The 26,301-nt window shown below is 37.5% G+C and overlaps 1 protein-coding gene across 5 annotated transcripts in view; it reads right to left on the bottom strand.

Moving 5' to 3' along the window:
- The window catches only part of LOC149807205 (uncharacterized), a 63,026-nt gene that overhangs the window by 24,037 nt on the left and 12,688 nt on the right, over positions 1-26,301 (bottom strand). For all 5 annotated transcript variants that reach the window (XM_089963483.1, XM_089963515.1, XM_089963491.1 and 2 more), the window contains exons 4-11: positions 25,579-25,631; positions 21,479-21,571; positions 20,582-20,674; positions 19,192-19,380; positions 16,244-16,385; positions 11,802-11,894; positions 6,366-6,452; positions 3,274-3,349 (exon numbers count right to left, since the gene is read on the bottom strand). In XM_089963483.1, coding sequence (XP_089819609.1) covers positions 3,274-3,349; positions 6,366-6,452; positions 11,802-11,894; positions 16,244-16,385; positions 19,192-19,380; positions 20,582-20,674; positions 21,479-21,571; positions 25,579-25,631 — 826 coding nt within the window. The remainder of the gene's footprint in view (positions 1-3,273; positions 3,350-6,365; positions 6,453-11,801; positions 11,895-16,243; positions 16,386-19,191; positions 19,381-20,581; positions 20,675-21,478; positions 21,572-25,578; positions 25,632-26,301) is intronic.

The following is a 26,301-nucleotide window of genomic DNA, read 5'->3' as shown; positions in this document are numbered from 1 at the left end:
TCTTTGTCTCTCTCATGTTCACAAAGGGCAACATCTCTTGCCCTTTACATCCTCTTGCCACTGCCAGGTGTTGCTAGTTTTTAGCTGAGTGATGTACTAACATGTATGGTCGCATGGCAAGGTGGCTGGGAGGGTTTTTAAGTAATACAATTGGGTTAGTATTCTCAGAGAAACATAATACTTATTGGGTCTACTGCTACCAGACCAACCAGATTCAAGGTTTGCCTCTGCGAAGCTAAATCTCTGAGATAAAAACTTGAGAAGGTTGATTCTGCATGGCAGCCAACAACTTCAAATATATCTCATATTGAAATATTATATTAGAATGTGAGGCTTGCAAAGATCGCTCCAATCTCATGAGCAGTAATCATGTGGTGACTAGGATCTTGAGAGACCTCCAAGTACACCGAGTATATAACCCATTTCAGCCATGAAGCAAGGAGTGAAATCCTATCTTCCGACTTACACTAGAAGAAAAGGCGCTTATGTGTGCCAATGCTTGTCTCTGTGCATTTGAAGTAGTACTTGAGTGCATGAACAGGATCTTGCATACTACTCTCGACGTGTGTTTGGAAGAGAGTAAAATGATGACTCTGATTGCCGACAGAGAATAACCTATTTATGGCTAAAAAGCCTGGTTGTGTCAAGAGGACCACAGTGCCATCTGAACTGAACTGAAGATAGTTCGGATCAACGGAAAGGGCACTGTGCTGGCTCAACCTGCATGCTGAAGCTAAAGCTATCAGGAACCATGTTTTGTATGATAGTAAATTTAGTGACGTGTGGGATAAAGGTTTGAATTTATATGTGAAAACCTGAAACAAATTCCATTTTGGAAACTGAGTGAAGGATTTTTGTTGAATGAGACTGAAACTGGCTAAAAGTTCCAATAGATCTTTATCATGCTCAATATCGTATCTACCATCATGCTGGAATGTGTCTCATATCATGAAGCAGTAGCCTTTGATAATAAGTGGGGTCAACTGTTTCTCCTCGACAAGCCACAGAAAAAAGTCAGCCTGTTGAAGGACTGAAGCACTCAGAGGGACAATGTTATTGATATGGTACCAGTACCTGAAAACACAACACTTTCCATCATAAGCCTTTAGAGTGGAGGGTCTTCTTGCTGTCAGGAGTCCATCCACAATCAAAGGTGTTAAGTTATTTTGCATAGCAAGGCTGTCTGGACAAGACCCATGAGTGAAAATGGTATGGACAGAGATGGAACACCTGTGACCATGGCTGCTTGAAAAGATTTAGGTTGGCTGGAATCTTTCTGGAAAAATCTATTGATAGATGGAGTAGATCAGTAACCCAGGATTTGTCCAATCTGAGAGGGGCTATCAGAATCATCTTGCATTTCTGACCCCCGTAACTTCTGGATTATTTTTGGTAATAAAACCATGGGGTGGTTGTGGGGAGGCAAATGCCCGCAATGCCTCCCAACTGACTGACAGAGCATCTGTCACTCACTGTGTTGAGTCCTGACCTGGTTCCACTTTGCAGCTCTAATAAACCATACCAGGTGGCATTGATGACTCAATTCTGTCCTCTTTGAAAAAAATGTACTAGTGTGGATGGGCAGTGAACATATGGAAGTTTGTCACTGCCTGATGGTTTGCCTGTCATATGGTTGGCCTGGATGCTGGCAGTATAGAAGACAGTCTGGCTATCATCTGTACAGGCCACTCCAATGGCCTGGCAGGACGGACAGATTTCTCACTGAAATCTCCATCAGTATGTATCAGACAGTATAGTTAAATGGATCTAGTATATCATGGTTAGCCGGACCATTTTATCATAAAAGTCTTCATGCTGGGAAGGTTGGATGTCTATCACTGATACCAGCTGCTTCAAAGGCTTGCCTGGACAACAGATTCCTGACTGAAATCTAAATCATATTAAAATTATGTCACTGAAGGTACAGCCAATTGGATGGATCTATCACTAATATCCCCATAACTCCTTTTTGGCTGGACCATTGCTGGACATCTGGAAACTGGTAATGGCAAGGGTGTATAATGAAATGGGTCCAATGGATTCAGTACAAACTCCATGCTTCTAGACTTATACGTCTGAGGGCCATGTTCAGACATGCATGTGGACTTGCGCTGACTGGCCAGCCTTAAACTGGGAACACTCCCCCAATGAGTCAGAAATGCAAGCAATGAATGTTATGTTCGGGAGGGGGGATCCTATGTACCCCCCAAACATGCAATGGAGGCTGACTTTGGATGTATCCTGCGATGACATCATCTTTCCTCAACTTTTTCCATCTTTCTTGCATTTAGTTGACATTTCACTGAAACAACATGTGAAGCATAAATTAGTAAATCAGCATGTTACTAACTCACTAATATCACTCCCAATACTAACAGAAACAGTAAAAAAAAAGTAGGTCTTGTATTTTAGAAGTCTATAGAATATGCCTTGAACTTGTGCATTTCGTCAACATTTCTATGGAAATGACACAAGGAAAGAAAAAGCATAAATTTGCAATTCGGCATGTTATTAACTCACTAATACCAACTCTGTTACTAACAGAGTAAGCAAAATAGTGTTGTCCTAACTTGCAAATGACAACATGAGGTCAACAATAGCATAATGTAACATTATCAGAAAAAGACAAAGTCCATTAAGGTGACAAAGTCACTCAAATTTAGTAGAAATTGTAAAAATAATTTACACAACATGCAGAAGAATGATTTTCCAACAAAAATATTAAAAATTAAACTTGGATGGTCCAATTTTAACACTAAGATGGCATGGAGTGTTGGAGGTAAGATGTATGACGTTATTATTACAGCAACAAAGCTATAAAAAACTAGCAACACCTGGCGGCGGCAAGATGAGATAATGGGTAAGAGTTATCGCATTTTGTCTATATGATTTAGTCAGAAAAAGACAATTTTCATCTTTAAGTAGGCTGGATTCACGAGATAGCAGGCTAATATCCCTAATGTCGATGTGATTGGTGAACATATATGAAGATGAATGTGTGTGTGTGTATTGGATTTTTATCAATTTTTGAGTCATATCGCTATGATGTCTGCAGTGTGTCAGTTTAACCATTTATATGAGTCTCTGGTATGACTCAGCAAGGGTTTGAACATGCAACCTCCCACATCTGAGGCGGACACTCTAACCACTAGGCTACCGGTATGGTCAAAGAAGAATGTGAATACCAAGCCCCCACAAACCTTATTTTGCAGTACAAACTTTGGTGACAAAAGCCTATTCTGAATTAATGTGACAGAAAAATGAAAGGCTTGCCTTCTCTCCTCAAAATCTGGATATGCCTGTGTTACTGCACCAAGAAGGCTTTTACTGGGTGAATCATCTTTCTCTTCTGCAATAAAACAACAGTACAAGTCATGAAGAGATATTATCGAAGTTGGATAATGATGATATGGCACTTTTAAAATGTATCACTCTATGGACACATAGAAATAAAACATCGCATCATAATACACTCTTACTAACTGAAAACCATCCAATTCTTTCTTTTTTTAACACCAGATGAAAAGTTTCCTACCAACAAAAAAAAAAGATATACAGTATTGGGAATGTATTTATTTACATGTCTATACATTTATATGGTTTACCAAAAACTGTATTTTCTTGGTGGAAGATAAACTAACTAAATTATCTATACCTACCTGCTACTAATGCACTGCTGTCCTTTTCCAGTACTCTAGACCCATCTTCAAGCTAATTATCTCCTCCTCCAATCAGTACTGAAGGCTCAGGTGATCAGGGTGGAGTGGATGGAGGGAATCTTCACAATAGTAACAGGTGAACATTACATAATTAGAATTACTTTGACCCTCCCCCCTAACTACATTTTAATAGCAATAATACATTACCTGCTATTATTGCATTGCTGAATTTACCAATTAGCAGCATGAGGCAAATGGAGAAGGTCAAGTGACACTGCCAGAAGGTAGCTCTGATAACATCATTGAAAAAAGATGAGTGATTCAAATAGGCCAAAGAAGCAGCAATAGCTCTAACTTCATGGGCTTCAATTCTCATGAAAGAACGATAAACTCTATTGAAAGTGAAGACCAGAAATAGTGGTCACCAAAATATTAGAGGAGCCTGTAAGAGGTGAGAACAGATGCCTCCAATCCTTCCTTTTTCACTTCAGAATAAGCCAATTAAAACCCTAAGGCCCTAACAGGGCCAAATGGCTTATCTTGATCGTCTGCAGCCAAACTGGGACTGTGGATCTCAAAAGGAAATGGAGCTAGTGAAGGCAGCTGATTCTTGGTCAGAAACCTTGGTTGCTAAAGAAGAGAAAATGAATCACAATTACCACTGAACCATAAATAACCCTTTCCCACTAACAAGGCATGAAGCTTACTCCTTTTCTTTAATGATGCTAAGGACACCAGGAAAACAGTCTAAAGAGTAAGGCCCTCAGTGGAAACTACACTCATAGATGGTGGGGAGGGTATGCTCATAAGACCCAAAGAATACATGAAAAATTAATGCTATGCATTAGTGAGAAATATTCTGGCCTCTGAAACACTAATTTCCAGATGATATCCAGATGATATCGTTAAGATTAGGGTCTGACAAAGTGATGGAACCCACAGAGAACTTAATGGGCTGTGATATAGCCCATAATAGTGGACACCACACTAAAAAGGGGACAGCTACGTTCAAAGCATGACTGGCTTAATGCTCCATGGGATGGGGATCTACTGTCGCCACAGGTTCCTCTCAGAAGTATTTGAATCCGCCAAGACAGAAATGACATAGCTGTCCTGAGACTGCTTGAATGGTGACACAGGACTGTTCCCTCCCAGTATCTCTCTCCCCAGAGGAAGACATAAAAATGGAGTTGCAAGCATCCCAAAGCCTTTCATACAGGATGAAGGGACTGACACTTCTAGCGGATCTCTTAGGCAAGTGGGATTAATGACCATTCTAGATCATCTTAGAGGTGAGAGGCAGCCCCTCCTTTTTGTTGACCCAGACAGGAGGGGATGGAGCAGGTCTAAAGCCTGTCATATCCATGCCTACCATGAAACTACCAAGGGAGAGACTTCCAGAGCACAATGGGGGGGGGGGGGGGGGAACTGCAGGGAAGGAAGACCTCCAAATCCCATAGGGATTAAAAGGGAACGGAAGATGCTGATCAGATTATCCTCCCTGACTCCCTATCCCCATCAGGATTAAATAGTAACATAGGAACAGGAGGGGGGAGGGGAAATATTGACCGATAATCTAGACTAATAACCAAATCCAGTGACTGGTGGTCAGTGTTCAAACTCTACTTACTGAATGCCCATTGCCCAATGACTGGTGATTAGTCACAGTTCAACAAGGACATCAGATTTATTTGAACAAGACTGATGCTATTTCCTCTCAGGAAAGCATGATTCACCAATCTCACTCACCCAGATACCGACCTTGAGATGGTACTACTGGCGGAAGGCATAATTTGCTCTCAGGTGTTTTCCCTTCCTTGGGAGAGACCAAGGATCAATCCCTTAATGACAATGATGTCATCATAACAAGCATCAAGGATCCTTGGCCGTAAGGTGATCTCAGAACCATGGAGGTCACAGAACATATATGTGTCAACCGCTCACAAAGTCACACACTTGGTCAGACAAAAGGTCAACAAATTGGACAGCCATCCATCTAAACAAATCAAGCAGGTGGGGGGTGTCCCACAGGGCCTTCCAGTATCAAGCAGGTGGGGGGTGTCCCACAGGACCTTCCAGTGCTCACACTTGCCCACACCATGTGACATCAGAAATTCTGAAATATAAAAATTCACACAATACATGAAGTCTAGAAAAAGACAAAATAGACATTACTCAATCAACTCAACAATGAAACAATTTAATGAAGCACTACTTACTAAACAAAGCCCTAAAATTTACAAAAAGAACAAAGAAAACACTAAACTACAGCAAGGACTTAGAAGACAAACACTCAGTTGATACGAAAGGAAGTGGCAAAATAATGTTTAAAGATGAAATGAAGACAAATTTCAATGTGCTATATAGCAGTGAGTATGTCATCCAAGGAAACAAGAGAATGGAATTCCACATGTTGCTTCTGACTAAGGAATCAAACTGACATATTCATTTCCAATTCTAACTGGAGAAGGCAATAATTAGTTTGAGATGAGGACTTGATTCCTGGAAAAGAAGCAGTAGTGTTCTATTACTGCCATTAAAAATGCATTTTCATTTGTACTTAATACATGGATTAGAGAAAGTTTTTGCTCATTCTTAGTTAGACCTTTGAAACATTTACAGCATTTGAATTATGCAGAGACTGAAAACTGCTAATGTACATAAGAAAGTGGATGTTTATATACTGAATTATGAATTTGTACTCACCATCATGATCACTCTCTGTGACATAAGCCTGAGTTGCTGCCTCCAGCATCTTCTTTCTGGCAGGCTCAGGGAATGTGTCTGCATTTTCTAAATGACATAATGCATGACTAAATCAGTAAAATGTGTCAATCACACCAATTTTCTTGAACATTATGAATCAAATCCTTTCCACCATCCCCAAAGATACTATATATACTTGCTGTTAAGTCAAGTCCAACCACAAACAAACAGACCCTGATCTGCAGTCATATCAGATCTGAGTTTTTGTTGCTTGTTCTACTGATTATTCCTAAAAATTGTAGAGACCAAAATCTGCCAGTATATAATGTAACAGCAGATCTGGGTCTGTCCAGTTGGATTTGACTTATTAGTGAATAGTGTACATATCGTAAGTGATCCCTGCTAATAAGATGTAAGATTTAAAGTCTAAACTATGCTAAATGACCTGGAACTTTAAAACTTAAATCAAACCCACAAACTATTTGTAACCCTCAGTATATCAGTGCTTAGTGTAATATTAAAAGACTTCATTTCAAGTCATATAATAAGCAATATATATCTCAGCTAATTATAGTAGCAAATTCTTCTGAACATTGAACTTTTTTATCATGTATGTAACAAATAGAAGAGCCAAATATTGGTTCAAGGTAGATATTTCACAAGTCAAATGTTTTGGGAAAGCAGCTACAATTTTGTGGACACTTAATTTTGTGTATTTATCAAATGAAGAAAAACAAACAACAGATCAGTGTAAATGATAATACCAACATACAATTTTACACAATTTCAAGCAAATAGGTTTAATTGCAGTAAATAAGGTTTTTTTTGCTACAATACTCATTGCTATCACATTACATAAGTATGGTGATCTGAATAAAAAATGACAACATCCATTTGCAGCCATGTACAAGCAGGCCAGCTAAATTCCACTGTTAATTAAAGATTGTGCGCGAAAGCAAGCAGCTGATAGCAAACCAAACTTTCTGAAACAAACCTTTTACCTTTTCAATATATAAATTAGTTCTGTTGAAATGAATTTCACTCTTCAAGCTACCACAATGTTATTGATGCTGAGGTCAAATGGTAAATTTACCATTGTGTAGCCAGTGCACTTCAATGTTTTCAAAGCATATCAGAAGGAGAGACTAATGTTTATTAAAAGGAAAAGCAAATTTTTAAAGTAAATTACGTTTCTCTGAGAATATTTACCCAACCACTTTATGTTAAGAATATTAGCCTGCCACCTCGCCAATCCAGTCCTACTAAAAGACAAAAATCATCTTTTCCTGTCTATATTTACATAAAGGGTAGTGACTCTTGAGCATTACCTTCCCTTGATACAACTAGGTGTCTCCAGTTTTGAGCTGAACATGACATTAACACAGATGCTCGCATGGTGGGGTGGTTGGGAGGGTTTTTAAGTAATGTGATTGGGTAAGTATTCTCTGGGAAACATAATTTACTTAACAATTTGCTTTCTCCTTTGAATATGTTCCCCAAGCACATTACGTTAGGAGAAAAAGTACTAGGAAGAGGGGAGGCAAAGCACCCCACCTCTAACCTGGGTATCCTTCTGGAGATGAGTGGCTGGATTCCCCATATTACAGATAACCTGTTCTCCTAATGACCTAAGCAACATAGCCTGAGATTCCTTTATTTGAGACTCGTATATATGGCTGAGAAGATGACACTGAGATCTTCTCACCTACCAAAATTTTCATGGTGAATCCAGCAAACCTAACAGGCTGTGTTGATTGATCTATTTGGGTCTGGTGGCTGTCTGTGCTGCTGCCACCAGCCCTACCAGATCTAACGTTTGTCTCTGTGGTGCTAAATCTTTGAGGCAAAACTCTAGAAGGTTGAATCTGCATGCCAGCCAACAGTTTCTATAATATTTCAGATTGAAATGTTGCATTCAAAAGAAAGGCTAGCAGAAATGGCTCTAATCTCATCAGCTGTAATCCTCATGAGGCAATTCTAATCTTGAGAGATCTCAGAGTACGCTGAGCACATAACCCACTTCAGCTATGAAGCAAGGGCTTGAGGGGTGATGTCTTGTTTTCTGGCCTTGACTGGGAGGAAGAGACAGTTGTGTGAACCATGACTTGTCTCAGTGCTTCAGGGCACAGACAAGATCCTGCATGGCTGCTGTTCTCGACTTATCTACGGAAGAGAGAGGCCGAATGACAACTAGTTGGTTACCTACTGATTCCTGGCAAAGAAGCCTGGTCATGTAAGGAGAACTACCGAACCATCCGATCTGAAATGATGATAGTTCAGGTCAACTGAACAGGCATGTAGCTCACTGACCCTGCATGCAGAGGCTAAAGCTATCAGGAAACATGTCTTGTATGATAGGAACTTTAGCAAGGCACGAGTGAGAGTTTCAAACTTGCTTGAGCTGAGCCAAGTTAGAACCCAAGACAAATTCAATTTTGGAAATAACGTTATGGATTTTGATCACTGGAAATCACAATTAGCTAACAGATCTGAGGGATCTTTATCATGCCCAACGTCACATCTGCCATGATGACGGAATGTGTCTGAGATCATAGACTGATAGCCTTTGTTAGTAATCAGAGCCAACTGTTTCTCCTCAAAGAGCCAGAGAAAACGTCATCCAACTGAGGGACCAAGGCACGCAAAGGGACGATGTGATGGGCTTGGCACCAGTTCCTAAACAAACATAACTTCCCCTCATAAGCCTTCCGAGTGGAGGGCCTTCTTGGTCTCGAGATTCTCTCCCTAATCAAAGGTTTGAATTGTTTGACTCGCAAGGCTGACCTGATCAGAGCCAAGCGTGTAGAAGAAGACAAACTGGGAAGAAATCGAACATCTTCGACTGTGTTTGCATGAGGAAATTCAGATTGGCAGGGATTTTCCTGGGTAGATATATTGCTATATCGAGCAGATCGGTGACCCAGAACTTGTACCACCTGAGGGAAGCAATCAGAATCATCTTGCGATTCTCACCCCATAACTTTTGCATTTTTTTTAGGTATGAGGACTGTGGGAAGGCCCAAAACCTCTCCCAACTGATTGACAGCGCATCCATGGCCCAGACGTTTGGGTCTGGAACAGGAGATACAAAGGTGTGCAATCTGAGGTTCCACCTTGTTGCAAAATGATTGATCATTGGTAGCCCCAGAAGGTGCAGATCCAAGCAAAGATCGCTGGGTTGAGTGGCCATTCCATGTGAAGGACATGGCCTCTCATGGATATGGTGTCGGCCAGGACACTGAGCCTGCCTAAGATGAGTCGGACTTGCACACTGATACAGAGACTATCGCACCAACGTAGCAACTGCCACACCAGGACACACATGTCAGGTGATTTGGTGCACCCCTGTTTGAGGAGACAAGTCACCACTTCCGAATTGTTGGATATGATGAGAACTGTTGTGCCCAAGAATTGATCTTCCCAGAAGTGAAAGGCCTTGAGAAGGCCCTCATTTCTAGGATGCTGATGTGTAGACGGTGCTTCTCTGGCACCCATATGCTGCCTACAGTAGTGAAGTCTATATGTACTAGCATCAGTGCAAACTGTTATTGCCACTTGGGGCTTCTCCAGTGGGATTCCCCTGGACAGCCAACCTAGGGTGTACCACGAAAGCAAGAGGGATCGAATCTCTCATGTGATCTGCATGCATTGATTGAGGGGATCTTAGAATGGGTGCCATGGAGTCAGCAATGACATCTGTAAGGGGGGGTGTAGAAAGGCGCCCAAGTGGGATCAGGTCTGCAGCCACAATGAATAAACTGAGGAGATGCAGGTACTCCTTCGCTGAAATCCAAGTCTTGTCAGAAACAGACTCAACCAGTTCTGTTATTCTGCTATTGCGGACATGAAGGAGCTGCACAAGATTCTGGTTGGTGAAAAACTTTATACCCAGATGGACAAAGTTCTGGGACGGATGAAGATTACAATTTTCCCAGTTCACTAGAAAACCTAGATGAGCCAGAAAATGAAAACCAAGATTGTTTCTGCCTTAAAGCAAGGTAGAACTTCCATGTGTTTCTGAAGGATGTCAATAAGGAACGCTGCTGTCACTGAGGACGTCAAAATGAGAAAGATGATACAATCCATCATCTAAGTGAAAGCATCCCTTGACATCATTATAAACTGCCATACTGCATATATCATTGTGATATGATTAAAAAATTGTTAAAGCTATGTTAAAAATCCAATCACACACACAAACAAACACACACACAGACAAACAAATACACACTCAAGTCAAGCTCTTACATAAATTTGGCGTTCAATGGTAATGTCTCTAATATTACATGTAATTTTAAAGCATATAATGTAGTGTCATTGTCTTTACAAACAAATGCCTCCACTGTGCTGGCAATAAATATAAACTGCAGGTTAATTCATTAAATCTATATTAAATATAAACTGCAGGTTGTCATAAAATATTAAAAGGATACTGCTCTTGTACAGACTGATCTGGTGGACTAAGTGGTTAGAGTGTCTGACTAGTATGCGAAAAGTCATGGGTTTGAACCCTGCCTGAGCCATACCAAAGCATTAAGAGGTCTGTGTTAGGGCTGGTTGGCCTGATGTCAGGAAAATATGACTGGGTGGGACATGATGTCACATATTTGCAGCACGATTCCCCAATGTTACACATCATTATAAATGCACACTGCAGACATGATTGTGATATGACTGAAAATTGTTAAAACTACTTTAAAAATCCAAAGCACACACACATACACACTGTTCACATGTAAAAACTGCCCTCCCCCCAACAATCCCACTTTCAAAAATGCTTGAGTGAGAATTCCTCCACTCAGTCTGACACCTTGGACACTAAAGGCTGGACCCTAATCATGTCCAATGTCCTCAAAATACAGTTGAATTACAGAATTTCAGATACTAAAAAGGTACAAAGGAAATGCTGGAAATGCTAGGCACTAGTAGTGTAAAAGATAATTTCATTTACTGTGGCAGGTTGGGGGAAGTTTTAACCTCATCTTATTGACTGAGGTACCATCTTATCCACGTAGAAATATTTACCTGAAAAGAGCAGCGTATTGGAATTTTTCATTCTAAATCTCGCTCTCATTTAACTTTCTTGTAATCACCCAGTTTCTACCAGGTTTTGAGATAATAATTCATTTTTTCATCCGATTTCTTTCAAAACTAGTATTTCAATAAAAGCTAAATAATATACTACTTCCTTCAAAAACGGATAGTCTTTCTGTGAAAATCCAGTGGATAGGACTACCTGTTCAAAGGCATTTCGACAACAATCTTTTCAAGATGGCCACTGTCTCATTAGTTTGGGAGGAATAGTTATAACAAACTTGTGCTAATGGATGGATGACAGACGACCAGCTGGTAAGCTCTTCAGATCAAGTTCAAAATTGCAGAAAAGCTGCAATTATATGCTCTATAAGAAAATCATGCAGAAATCAGTGTCATTACCTTCCATGGCTACCGTGGGGCAGGCCAGGAGATCACTTTTTTCCAATTCATCCTCTGTCTCAGATTCAGACTCTGGTAAAATCAGGGTGCCTGCTGTAAAACAAAATTCCTATCTACCTTTAAATATAAAAATGATATAAATATTAAGTTCTAAATGTAAATTCCTTTCCATCTTTAACTATAAAACTACACAAATATTAAGATCTAAATACTGGGCAATACATAATATCATTAATGAACTGGCAATGTATATTTTCACCATAAAAAGTACCAAAATTACCAGAGTGCTAAAATGTTTGTCAATTTTTAAACATTAATCAAAATCTTGGAAACTACTCCAAAAAGCTGAGATCTAGGATAAGCAGAAAAACAAAATCCAAACTCTTCTTAAGGAAGCACTCATTATCCCTCTTAGACAAAAACAACAATGGATGAACAAAAGACAACAGATGATCACACAAGCTCTTCTGGCTTATGACTAGAAGAGCCAAAAATATTTTGGATAAATCTTAAGTGTCAGGTAAATACTGATTTGGGCTGATTTAGCTTTAAAAATAGAAACGAAAAGCTTAAAACAGTTTACAAATTAGTTTATGAAAATACATGTAACAATTTTAGGGGTATCCATCAGAATAACATAAAATGATGCATCAAGTGGTGATTTTAAATCAATGTAATCACATGATTTCTGACCAATTGCAATTTTGAACATGCACAGTGTAGTGATGTATCTAAGAGAGAGAGAGAGAGTCTGGAATCTGATGGGCTGAATAAATGATGAACTACCATATTAAACATGGATTTGCTAAATAAAAAAGGTGACCAGACCTGCACCACTTTATTTTACCAATGATTTCATTTATCACTGTTAAAATTATCTGCCCTTCATTCAGACTGAATGTCTTCACATCAAATTCCTAATTTTTCAATGACCAATCAAGACAACTTCTGATATTTAACAGAGGAATCAACTTGAGTGCTAACACTTAAAACCTAATGATGCTTCAATTAAACTGTAATACACCAAATAAACTTTTGAGTTTACTGAAATTAATTTCAATCATAATTTTGTCATCACCAAAAAAAGTATAAATGTGCACTCAATCCGGAAGTCATTTACCCACAATATCATTCCTCAGTAATAATCAGTTCATTGCAGCCATGAAACAAATAACATCTGCACAGTCTCATTTATATCTTCCATTAGGTTTCCAAAACAAACCCACATGCATAGGCTCAAGTCTTGGGCTCAGCCAACATGGGTATGTGCAAAAAATTGCCAACAGCTTCCCATGGATCAGTGTTTTTTCCGGTGGTTCCTCCACCATTTACACTGGCCACCATGAATAGCCTAACATGTGCTGAAAAATGGCATTAAACCCACAAAAACAATAACATATACACAAAAACATGTATCAGGGGTAAAATTATTACTTGCCCAAGAGCCCAGACAATTAAAAATAGTGGCAGGCATCTGAATTTCCCAATGCAAAAGCTAGGTTGGGCAGCCAAAAGTATTATTTAAAAAAATGATGTAAATAATTTTAAAGGAATCAATATATATATTTTCCAGCACAACCATGATGATTAAATGGTTCCTTGGGATATAGCACAGTGACTGAATTACACCACTCCCTCGATAACTCGCAAACCCGCTTATAACGCGGTATCAGGTGTGGACCCCATTTTATAAACCCAAAAATGTATCCCTATTTGTTGAACTTGAAGAAAATCTCGATCAAAATTGGTAACGAAAGCTTTGATGTATCACTCGTTTTGTCGTTGAAAACGGTAGATAGGACCTGGAAATTTTAATCAACACTATGAAATATCAAAATTAAAAATACCTCATACATTTTTTTACATTTTCTTTTCCAAACAACATTCCTAGTACACTGCAATTAATGATATGTAAGGAAATTTCGATCAATGAAAATGTCACTTATGCTGAGCAGTACATTACTTTAATAAATAAATACAAATTAAATAATTTTTTATCAATTGAAATTTGTGTTCTAGTTCCATCTTTTAGTTCCTTTTAAGTGTAATCGTCATAAGTGCAATGTGTCCTCTTGTAATTAAACATAAAATGCGGCAATCTACCGTAACAGCTATGTCTGCGAGCGTTTCTGAGAACCTAATTAAGTGCCGAACGTGTTTTGATAACTGACTTGCGGAAGTATTTGGTGTATTGTTGCGCTAAATTAAAAGCTGGCCTCCTTTACATTATCACGTTAATTATGTCTTTTGAATAAAAAGAAAAGGAAGTGGAATAAAAGAAAAGTTAAAAGGCACAAATATCGAACTAACTTAAAATCTAGCGGCCTCGGTCATATGAACTCACTTCATTTGATCAATAGAACACTGTAATAAATGTTATTGTGTATGTAACAGAAACCACCTTAAATTAACCGACTCTTTCATAACTGTGATCAAAGATAACAAGGCAGCAAAGCGAAAAGAATACTTTGTAAAATAAAGACCTTGATTTCACAGATACGGACCATTGTGGGCAAGCGAGTTTGAGAGAATTCTTGAACTGGCACTTAGAGATATCTTCTGGGATGATAAGAACTTTCATTATTACTTCCACTGAAATCACGACATTAACATTGTACTAATTGAACAATAAAAAATTGAGTTTCGAAGTAGACATGTCATGAAATAAATGTCACGTGTTTTTGAAAGAAAAGGAATCTTGTTTGGTGGTGTAACAACAGTTAGTCTAGTTCCCAAACTGTGGACTACCAATTTGGAAAGATACTATTAAATACCATTACAGGAACCAGACTCATCAAGAAAACAAAAAGCCATGATGTAATACACAGATTTTTCGCGTACACGCGATGGTTGTTCAAACCAGTTGGAACGATCTTTCATATGCTAGATTTTTTGAGGGGAAAAAATGTTATTTAAACAGAATAACAACTTCATTAGCAAAAGAGCATTATTAAAAATCAATATCAAAGGGATTGTAAAATGAGGATTCAGTCATTAAACAGCCCAGTTCCCTAATGCCGCCCCCTCCGCCACGGTTTTCTTGATGTCAAAGATATTTTTAAAAATTTTTGGCGGTCTCTCGGTAACTTGCGCCTCGATTATATTGCGGTCTATGTTTGTGGATCCCGTTGTGCGCGATTTATCAAGGGAGAGGTGTATCTCCACATAACTGCTCTTGGTACGAGGTCACACTAATTAACTACTCATTATCTGATTAATTAACCAGTCCATATTACCAGCCCTCAAGATGAACCTTTGAAGAAACAAAACCCAGGAATTTTTGTCTTCTGTCAACACAACAACATACAGAACCTTTCATATCTGGATTGACACACTTGATGAGTATGATCCAGTATTACTATGACTCAATGGTCTATTGTAAAAATATGAACTCGCTGTAGAACATACGACAGTTGCTCCTGTTGATGAATTTAGCTAAAGGAATCATTTGCAACTCTGAGGTCAATCCTATGGATGAAACGTTTCTGTCTCAAAGAAACAGATGATGTGATCCAAATGCTGAAGGAATACATCAACTTCCAGGTCGATAATACAGCTCATACAATGTTGTCTCATACATATTTTTCTCGAATAAATAGCCATGGTCCAAACACAAAACAAATATCAGAAGTTTAAGTAATAAAGTAAATCACAAATGTTGCATGTTATTATTAGCTTGCTTTGTCATGGCTAAAGAAAATTCCCACATGGATTACGTTCCGGATAGTTTAAACACAGGACTGAAATAGCATCAATAATAACCTGAATTACAATGAAGTAAAATCAGATAAACATGAAATATGAAAGATTTATTTTTCTTCCTGATCTTGAAAGTGATTAAATAAGCATGTAAACGTGTATGACACTTTTCCATTAGCATGGTTAGATAGAAGCATTGTGGGAGATCTGAACAATAATGTATATCAAGCAAATTTTGATTATGGCAATCTTGGGTGGAGCTGGACCCAGGAACATCCATGGATTGTCAAAAATATTCTGCCCTGCACAAGCACACACATACTCTCACACAAAATCTAACTATTTATACAGTTTGCTGCTAAATTGGTGGCCACTAGTGGGTCTGATTATTGAGCTATTGCACCTGACAACTTTATACACTTGGCTACTATATTGGAACCTCTGGCAAGCCTGACTGCTAAGTTATCACACCTGACTATACTGATGGCTGCAACATGGGTGCCCACTAGTGGGTCTGATTGTACAGTCATTACATTTGATTATTTAGTACAGCTTTAACACAGTTGGCTGCCAAATGTGAAACCACTAATGGGTCTGATTGTTAAGCTATTGCACCTGATTATATGATACAGCCAGCAAATAACTGGGCAACCAATAGCATATCTACATCCATATCAGCTTTTGTAAATAGCTTACTTATCTAAGCCTCTTTAAAATTCATTCATCCTCAAAAGTTCACTCACTAAAGGCTGCCCTAGTTCTGCCCACTGCCGGGGTGTCCTTTACAGTGAGGTGCTGGTCTTCCTTCCAAGACTGTTCTGAGCCCATATCAACAGCAAACAAGCCAGGTCGACCTCTGTTTCCTTTTGCTACTGCAATATTGGGCTATAAAGATGAATGAAATCTCAATTACTGTAATGTTATGGGGAAAGTTTGGATAATATAGCAAGATGAAAAGTGTGTGAGTGTGTGTAGTCTATTCATTATTTAGAGACTGTTATCATTGGTACCTTACTACATTTTCAGTATATACATGCTTATAAATATAGGATTAGAGCAATCATATTATCCAGCAAGAAATCTTCAGACTGATATGATCTGCCTGCCTTGCCAATGCATTATCTGACAATATCACATGAACAATGGAGCAAGAAAAGTAACTCACTGTGACCTACTTTTGTTTTTAAATATTAATACTCAAAAAGAATGTGTTTATCAAGAATCATTATAGTAAATTTGGTAAATGTCAATGAAGTTGAGGTAAAAGAAAACAAAAACATAACTAAATCACTGGATTATTAAAAAGGAGGTCACTAGGACCCAGAATGTAGCAACTACAATTACGAGATTGTTCAGCAGAGTCAAAAGTAAACAGATATGGGCTTAAAACTATTTAAATGAGTTCAATATTTCTGTAACTGATAAAGCCTCTGAAACATGCTAGCATCTATCAGAAAACAATAATTTCCCATCATGTGAACTGCCATATAATCATGACTATTTTGCAGTGCCATTAACAATAATGTGAGGCCATGCCATTGGTATGGTCAAATATAGTATCATGCTGCTGAAATCAGCCAATCAAAATAAAATCAATTATACTTCACTCAAAATTAATAAAGAGATTTACATGCACGTTAATCCAGGGTTAAAAAAATATTCCAGTGCACAAACACATTACACATTTAAAAAGTTTCTTATATGAAAAAAAAAAGGAAATTAAGATAAAAGAGCCTGAAGGCAGTTGTTGCACATACAAGAGAAGGTTAGGCTTGTAACATTTTGTTGAGAGACCATCAAAATTGTTTACTGAAAATACATACCAAACCTGGCTTTTTGAAATAATGACATTTGTACATCCATCATTGATCTGCTATATATTAAGCAGCATAAAAGCATGTAATATGGAAGAGATGGTTTGACTCGCCATCTTGATTTTTTTTAAAATTACTCTTTTATGCCTTAAATAAGAATTCGAAAATTAGAACTCTATCACATTTCACATTTTAAATCTCTAAACGATTACCAGGGATGTATGGCAGTAAAGGTACTTTAGGTTTCTATCCATCATACCATGGATAACACAAAGTACTACAAAGTCATGTCTCAGATAAAACAAAGTACTATGAGGTCAAGTCTCAGATAACACAAAGTACTGAAGTCATGTCTCAGATAACACAAAGTACTATGAAGTCATGTCTCAGACATCACAAAGTATTATGAAGTCATGTCTCAGATAACACATAAAGGACTATGATGTCATGTCTCAGATAACACAAAGTACTATGAAGTCAAGTCTCAGACAACACAAAGTACTATGAAGTCATGTCTCAGGTAACACAAAGTATTATGAAGTCATGTCTCAGATAACACATAAAGGACTATGATGTCATGTCTCAGATTGCACAGGCATCATCTGGGGGAGCTTGATTTTATAGATATAAATTTTCCAGTGAAGGTATGAGATTAAGAATATCTGAGCATCTCAATAAGAACAATGCAACTAATGTGTTTAGGATGGAATAATTTTCTGTATCTTCCATGAGCCAAGCAAAACAATGGAAGATGGGAGACAGCAGGTTGTAGATCTTTTGCTGATTGTTGAAGAAGTTCAGTTCTTTTTGCACAAGGAAATTGCATTATTTTTTCTCTTTTGAATGTCTTCCAAGTGTAACTGACACAAAATTGGTAATGTTTTCAAATCATTTTTGGTGTCCAAAACAAAGGGAGTTAAATGGAGCCACCATTATAAGGCCTAAAACCTTGGATAAAACTCACTGCAACCAACAAGTAGTCGGTTTGCAAGTATTGTTGTTATCTTCTCATCAATGAGAATTGCATATAAATATATGATAACTATATGTCTATCTGAAGTTTGCATACTGGAAATACAACCAAGTATGTCAACATACACGAAAGGGCACCACCTACCTTCCAAAGATGGAAAGACCATCAAGTTCTTATGTGTATCGATATGTATCATATCGAAAACTTTTGTATCATGAACCATATCAATATGAAACATAGATGTATCATTTCACCCATAGTAACTTTTAAAAAAATTTCAGTCATATCGCTACGATGTCTGCAGTGTGGCAGTTTATAGTTATGTCTAGCACTGGGGCATCATGCCGCTGACATGTAGCATGATATCCCACCCAGTCACATTATAATGACACCAGGACAACCAGTACTAACACTAACGTCTTAATGCTGAGTGCCTAGCGAGGCAGCTGTCAGTACCATTTTTATAAGTCTTTGGTATGATTTGGATGGGGTTCAAAGCCATGACCTCTTGCATGTGAGGGGATATTCTAACCACTAGGCCACTGGAGTGGTTATCAGGAGGAAAAACAAGATTTTCAAGATGAATGCTGTGGTGGCCATATAGATGTCATATATGTATCATTTTCATCTAAGGCCAAACTCTGCAAATTTCCTATCTTTTCTAAGCTGACCTTTCTGTTCAGTAAAATATATAACTATTAATACAAAACAATTATTAGCAACTGCCTGCAACCTACTGAGAATATGCATTGTGTATGTTTAGTAGTTTTTATGAAATCTTGCTAAAAAAACTTCTTGGGTCAGACAGAGATGGAATTATGGACATATGGGACCAAAGTGAGATTGCCCCCAGAAATATTAGTGCAAGCTATATTATATTTTGGAGTGAAAGCATGTAACAAACCTGTGTTGGTTCCAGCACATCGCTACTGGCATCACTCAGATCTACAAGCTCCTTTTTGTCTGCAGAACCTTTTGGGGTCACCACCTTGATCCTATCAATAGGAACCTCATCATCATTAATCTCATCTGGGACTGTATGGAACATGGACTCAGACTCTGTCTCTGAACCCGTGTCATCTCCATCATTCACCTAAAAACAATAAATTATTTCATTAACACAGCAACTGCTCTCTTATTACCACCATATATACTCCTGTATAAGTTGATTTCAATTGCTATTAACATAGACCCTGGTCTGCCAGTTCTCTTTGTTGTTTGTTCTATTGATTATTCCCAACAAGCTGCACAGACCCAGATCTTCCAGTACATTGTGTGCCTGCACATCTGGGTCTGTGCAGTTTGCAATTGGACTCAACTTATAAGTGAGTTTATATAAGCTTAATATGCAAGAAAAACGAGCACTTGTTGAGCTAGAACAAATAAATGCCACTTAGTGATCTGGAACAAAGTGTAAACTGCATTACCTTTCCTAACATGGAAATTAGTTTTGCTCATGAAATCTAAGTCGATGCCATCCACTTCTCTATGCAGTTACCTTCCTTCCCTTACCATCTTAACAAAGAAAAACCTGCTGTGATACGATGCCAAATCAGACTTGTTCAGTTGCATAAATTAGGGTACAAAATTTCAAAATGTAATTAATTGCGACTAAGTCATCATAATCCTACCACTATCATAAGTCACAGGTAATTTATATGTTGTTGTTGTTGTTGTTCTAGGGTTTAACACCATTTTTCAGCACAAGATAGGCTATACATGGCGGCCAGTATAACTGATGGAGGAAGAACCCTGGAAAACCCTGGGAAGAACCCCCGACCCATGAGAAGCTACTGGCAGGCTTTCCCACGTACCCACGTTAGCCGAGCCTTGGACTCGAACCCATGCAGACAGAGGTGAGATGGCAGTGATCCGGAACGGTGAGCGCTTTAGACCACTCGGCCACCCGGGGCCTCTAGGTAATTTATATGATCAGCCCACATAAAATGAGGCGAATTTATGAAAAGGGGGGTGGGCTGGGTTACTGAAAAGGTAGTTTAATCTTCTACGTTTTGATTTAATCCAAAGCATGATTTCAATTTAATAAAAAGAAAATTTTTCTGCATAAATACCATATATATTCTATTTTGTGGTACAAAAAGGATATGTTTTAACTTGCAGCTTTGCCATTTATTAAAACATCACACTGTTGGTACCATATGACTAAATATATACAATATTTATACAGGAAAGAAAATAATCCTCTTTCATTTTCAGAAATCCGTCTTCATTAATTACAATGATATATCTGGCATAGATCTACTCAATCCTCAATCCAATCTGACAGTACTAACCTGGGATCCAACAAGGTACACACAGTTCACATCTCCAAACATTAATGTGTCATTGTGCTTGATTTCATATCGGACCTCAGGCAAAAGGAACATCTGAAATATGCAAATACAAACAATAACCAGATATGTGTGTATACAACACAGGTGACCACACAAAATTACCGTACGTTTCTCTCTTCAATACTTCCAATGAATTAAAAAGTCACAAGTGTTCAAAACAATATCTGGTTAAACAATTTCTCAGCAAAGTTTCTTCAACTAATGGAGATATTATTTAATAAATTATAAGTCAGAGCAAGAAAATGTGGCTGTTCTTTTTAAGACATAAACTGGAACTTCTCCCTTCTGAAATACTGTGGGACCCCTAAACCTAATGAAATGGGATATCTCTCCTTGCAGACGACCCATTATATATATTTTAAAGAAAAATAAGATCTCAAATCAGATGTCTGTTGCTGAATATACACTGGAACAGAACCATTTAAATTGTCTGTGTGGAGGGGTTCTATGAGGCCCTATGTGTGATTGTACTGCCAAGGCATGAGCAGAAATAGTAACTAATAATTATCAGGAAATGGCACAGATCCATCTTTCCAAGGGGGAACAACTCTTTCCAGCTGCCATCTCAGCAAGCAGATGAGATCTGAACATATATATTGGTCAGACAAACAGTAAGACATAATTAATGTCTTTTTGTGGCAGAAGGATACATTGTGATACAGTGAATGTTCTAATAACATATTATGAGTGGATAATGTATATGAACAAGAAATGGAGAAGTGTTCTCTTCCATTAAGCAGCGGCTTGTTATATATGTAATTTTTCTCCTTTATACATTTATGTTAATGCAGCATAACAGTATTTCAGACACTTACAACAAAATAAAGTTACCCTTACCTTCCCTCGCCGAGTCCTGTTACGACTATTTTTGTCACAGATCATATGATTATCTCCTCTGATCTCAATACATGCATGCTCTCGAGAAAGTGCCTGCAAAATTATAACAAAATGAAGATACATGGTTGAACAGAATTTGTAGTAATTTATAAGTAGCCCATTTCTTCCATACCTTTACTCTTTTTAACTGCTGAACACTTAAGTCACATCAGATATTCCTAACAAACTCCAACACACCAAATTTGGTAGAAAAAATATTTCCTTATGATTCAGTCAACAAGTTCACAAACAGCAGTATCAAAATCTGTCATGGCCTTTGAATTTGAACCTGATATCATGGAATGGAAGATATCACCCACACTGCTTAATTAATATTTGATCATTTCACTAAACAATTTCGTTTAGAACTGAAGGAACAAAGACTATGTAAACCATCTCCTAAACTTTATATCCTGTTGATTTTACTGACTTATTATCATCATAGACTATTAAAACTTCTTTGCAAGGATTAAAGCAATATTAATATGGAAAATCCCTAGCTCACAATTATGACTTGTTCTATATGAGGGATGCCACTCTCCAGTACTGGATTTTGATGTTTTCAAGGATGTTTGTAGAGTTTTCATTCCCCACATCTTGCCAAGTATAATGAATATGGTCATTATTTAAACCACTAATGTCAAAATATGGAATCTTCCTTTCAGAAACAAGTGACTGCAGGGCAGGTTTGGCTGCTTTATCTGCCTTTTAATTACTCTTAATACCCATATGACTAGGCAACTAACAATACAGAATCACCCAACTGTGTAAGCAAATCATGTTTCTGTAAGATATGGGATATTGATGAGTTGTCAGTTTTAAGAGTTGGCAAGACATTCAGTGTTGAAAGGGAATCTGAAAAGATGATGAAAATTGTTTCCATAAGAAGTTTCAATGTTGTTCAAAAATTTCAGTATGGCTGATTCAAATCCATATTTTTAAATAGTACCATGGGTTTCTTGCCTTGCTTCCCTTTAAAAGGAGGAAGTATATTAAAAATGAAATCAAATTAATTACAGAACATATAAATCTTACTGTGCTAAATTTGATAAATATCTGCAAATTTTTGTTCATTTTCAAGCTCACTGAGCAACTTTATGATACAAGTCTACTTACTAAGTTTTTTAAAAAATATGGTCAGACAAGAGTCACTCAAGTGTGGCCAAGCTCAGCCAATCTGAAGCAAGATCACCCGTCAATCTGTATTGATCTTACTCATAATATACCAACTAAGATCTTGGTGATTAAGACTGTTGCCAAGTTCACTCAAAACCAATCAGAAATGTAGTAATTAGAGTGGTAATAGGCTCATCCAATCTGATACCAGAAAACCTCATTAATATGCGTGGATCTCACTCATGCAATTCCTTGATAATTAAGCCTGCATGCCAAGTTTGATCAAAGCAGGACCAGAAATAGGACTTCTAGAGTGATAACAAGCTTGGCAAAATCAGATGCTAGAACACATCATTAATATGTGTGGATCTTGCCCATTATAAAACTTGTCCAAGATCTTGATGATAAAACCATATATTCCAAATTTGTTCAAAGACAGATCAGAAACAGAGACTATATACTAGTGACACGCTCAGCCAAACAGATGCAAGAACACCTCATTAATATTTGTGGATTATTGAAATTGTCCAAGTGCTTGATCGTATAAGCATTTACATATTTATATATTGTAAATCTGATCAAAATTATATCAGAAATTTAGCTTCCAGAGTTTTAACAAGCTCAGCCAATTAGATAAAAGATCACCTATTAATATGCATGACTGTCCCTTATTGATGATATAAACTTATATCCCATGATTTATCAGAACTGGATGAAAAACATGGCATCCAGAATGGTACTTGGTAAATGATGACCAACAGAAAATGGACTGGAAACAATCATTGGGCCATACCATAAACGCATTTGCCTCAAAGCCAGGTGACCTAAATAATGTCTAAATACCAAGTTTTCTTAAAATTTATTTGTAGATGTACAAGTCCTTTGTTCACAAAAGCAATGAATACAAATATAAGTTGAGACTTTTGACTTCTCAGGACTGATTTTTTCAATTTCATTTACTCTAACACAGACATGGTGGTGGTCAGACCTACACCATCTTCATTTAGGACCAATGATATATTGAAATAAGTAATATGGTAACAACCCCATGTCAATGCCACCATTCCTTCAAAAGAAGTAGTGACAAGATTTTTAGATGGTTACTATGGTTGCGTTGTCTGATGTCAGATCACCATCATTTTCATACTGGAAATGCTACATACTGAAGAAGCATTCACATAAGATTCTCAAGATGGCCACCAAGGCAGTCATTTTGGGGATGTGATTTGCATCATTTCAATAAAAGCCAACAGCATATTACAAATAGTCTTTCTGTGAAAACCCCATTCTGGCATGACCATTCTGTCAGGAAAAGTAGCCATGAAAGAATCTTTTCTTGGCCTTGTATGGCCACCATTTTGGTAGGCAATACCAGCATTCTTTCCATTCAGAAGCAACTACATATTATGAAATTTTTTTTTTAGTGAAAACTCATGTTGATGGGAATATCTTATCAGGAGGTAAAGTTATAATGTGATTTTATAGCCAGCTGCAAAGACAGACATTTTGTGAGACCAGAATAACATAATTTTCATTTTGGACAAACTTCATACAATCAGAAATGGTTTACTCGATGCAACTATACGATCAGGAATAGTATTAACAAGTTTCTCAACATCACTTCCATTCTGGCCATTTTGTAACATCAGATTGGCACTATTTTCATACAACCAACTAAATATAGGAAGCAATGTTGTTAATAAGATCATTCATTCAAAAGACATCAAAATAATACAGTCAGATTGGCATCCATTTTATTTAGGACCAACTGAATATCACAATGAATCCTTCAGTGAAAACCTCATCACAAGCTATTCAGAATTATTAACAACGAGATTTTCAAGATGGCCACCATGACAGCCATGCTGAATGTCAGATTGGAACCATTTTCTTTTAGGACCAACTAGATATTACAAAATGTCTTTCACTGAAACTGCTACAATGAAGTATATATCAACTTGGAAGGTGAAAGTAATAACATGATTTAAAAAAATGAACCTCAGAGCAGCCTTGTTGGAAATAAGACTGGCACATTTCGTTTAGAATGATTTACATATAAGAAATCTTTTATGGAAAACCCAATGTCAATATAATCCTCAGTTCAGGAGGGGTAGCAATAACAAGATTTTCAATATGGCCAACACTGCGACCATGTTAGACATTAGATCCAATCCATTTTCATTTCAGACCACCTGCAAAGCATAAAAAGGCATTTTGTTTATACTTCATGTTGATGCAACTATTCCTTTACAAAGAGCAGCAACAACATGAATTTCAAAGCATCACAATTCTATAAAGAACAGTCTGTACACTGCCTGCAAATAAAGAAACAACCCATGTGGACACAAAAACCTAAGCCAGTAAAATGTGAAATGTAGGTCAAAATGACTGTTTTGTTGTTGTTGTTGTTGTTGTGGGGTTTAACGCCATTTTTCAGCACGATAGGCTATACATGGCGGCCAGTATTAATGGTGGAGGAAGAACCCGGAAAACCCCGGAAAGAACCACCGACCCACGAGAAGCTACTGGCAAGCTTTCTCACATGCCCACATTGGCTGGACTGTTTTGTAATGGCGTGGTATTAAAACAGAAGCATACTGTTACCATGTTTAATTATTCTAGCTTCAACAGTTAAAATACAAACTGTAATTGGAGAGTAAAGCATAAAATATAGGTCATAGTGACCTACATTTGTGAATAGAATTGTACTCGTCAAAATGTATCCCTACACCAAGTTTTATGATTCAAGGTGTGACAGCATAATAGTGTGTGTTTAAAATGTGAACTGAATGGAAGTAACCTTTTGCTGCAATGGTGGGGTACTATCAGAGATGCTCACAATAATCTATTTTGCAGAGAGCTAAAAACTGTACATCACCTTATATATTTGTGTACATATTTGCAATGAGACTGGTGATTTAGTCCCATGCACAAAGAGCACCTACCTTAAGTGGTAAACAAACATTGCATGTATCTTGCCTTCCGATTAAATTGTCCCCTGAAATATAAATTGCTTGTAATCATTCAAACATGCATGTTTATTCTGCATACACAAGTGAATATCCTGTGAGTCTCCTTTTACTAAGGTTACAAATTCTAGGTTCACACTAACTACCACTAAAATTGTCAAAAGTAATGTATCACTGTAGTTGTTATTAGAGTTTATCAAAACACCTTCATACGGTAACTAGAAAAACCTGTATTTTTTCCCTTTATTCACTTAAACTTCAATTTTTTAACAGATTTATTCATACACAACACTGATTATACCAAAGTCATCAAATAAAGATATAAATATCTGGTTGTCCCAATTCTGTCCTTTTGACTGGCTTGACTTATTACAGCCATCGGGGATGAGTGACCTATTATATACTGATCAAAGCTTTACTTGCCTATTACATGTACAAGTGATTTACTAAGGCAAATAAGTGAACAAAGTAGATAACAATTTATTGGTTCTGCAAGTCAATGTATTGAAAAGCCCATGGGGAAAAGACACAGCCATGTGATTTTATATACGAGGTATTCCAAATAATGGGCAAGTCTAATATGTCATAAAAAGTGTTCAAGAACAATCTATAGGAAAATACAATGTTAATGAAATTCAGTTTGACAAATAAATATGAAATCAAAGCAGTGTTTATATCATTTTTTTCTAGTTAAAGTAA

This window comes from Sinohyriopsis cumingii, chromosome 1 (assembly GCF_028554795.1).
Source record: "Sinohyriopsis cumingii isolate HCF-2022 chromosome 1, ASM2855479v2, whole genome shotgun sequence".
NCBI lineage: Eukaryota > Metazoa > Mollusca > Bivalvia > Unionida > Unionidae > Sinohyriopsis > Sinohyriopsis cumingii.
The sequence above is the reverse complement of the archived record's forward strand: the minus strand, read 5'-3'. Positions and strand labels throughout refer to the sequence as shown.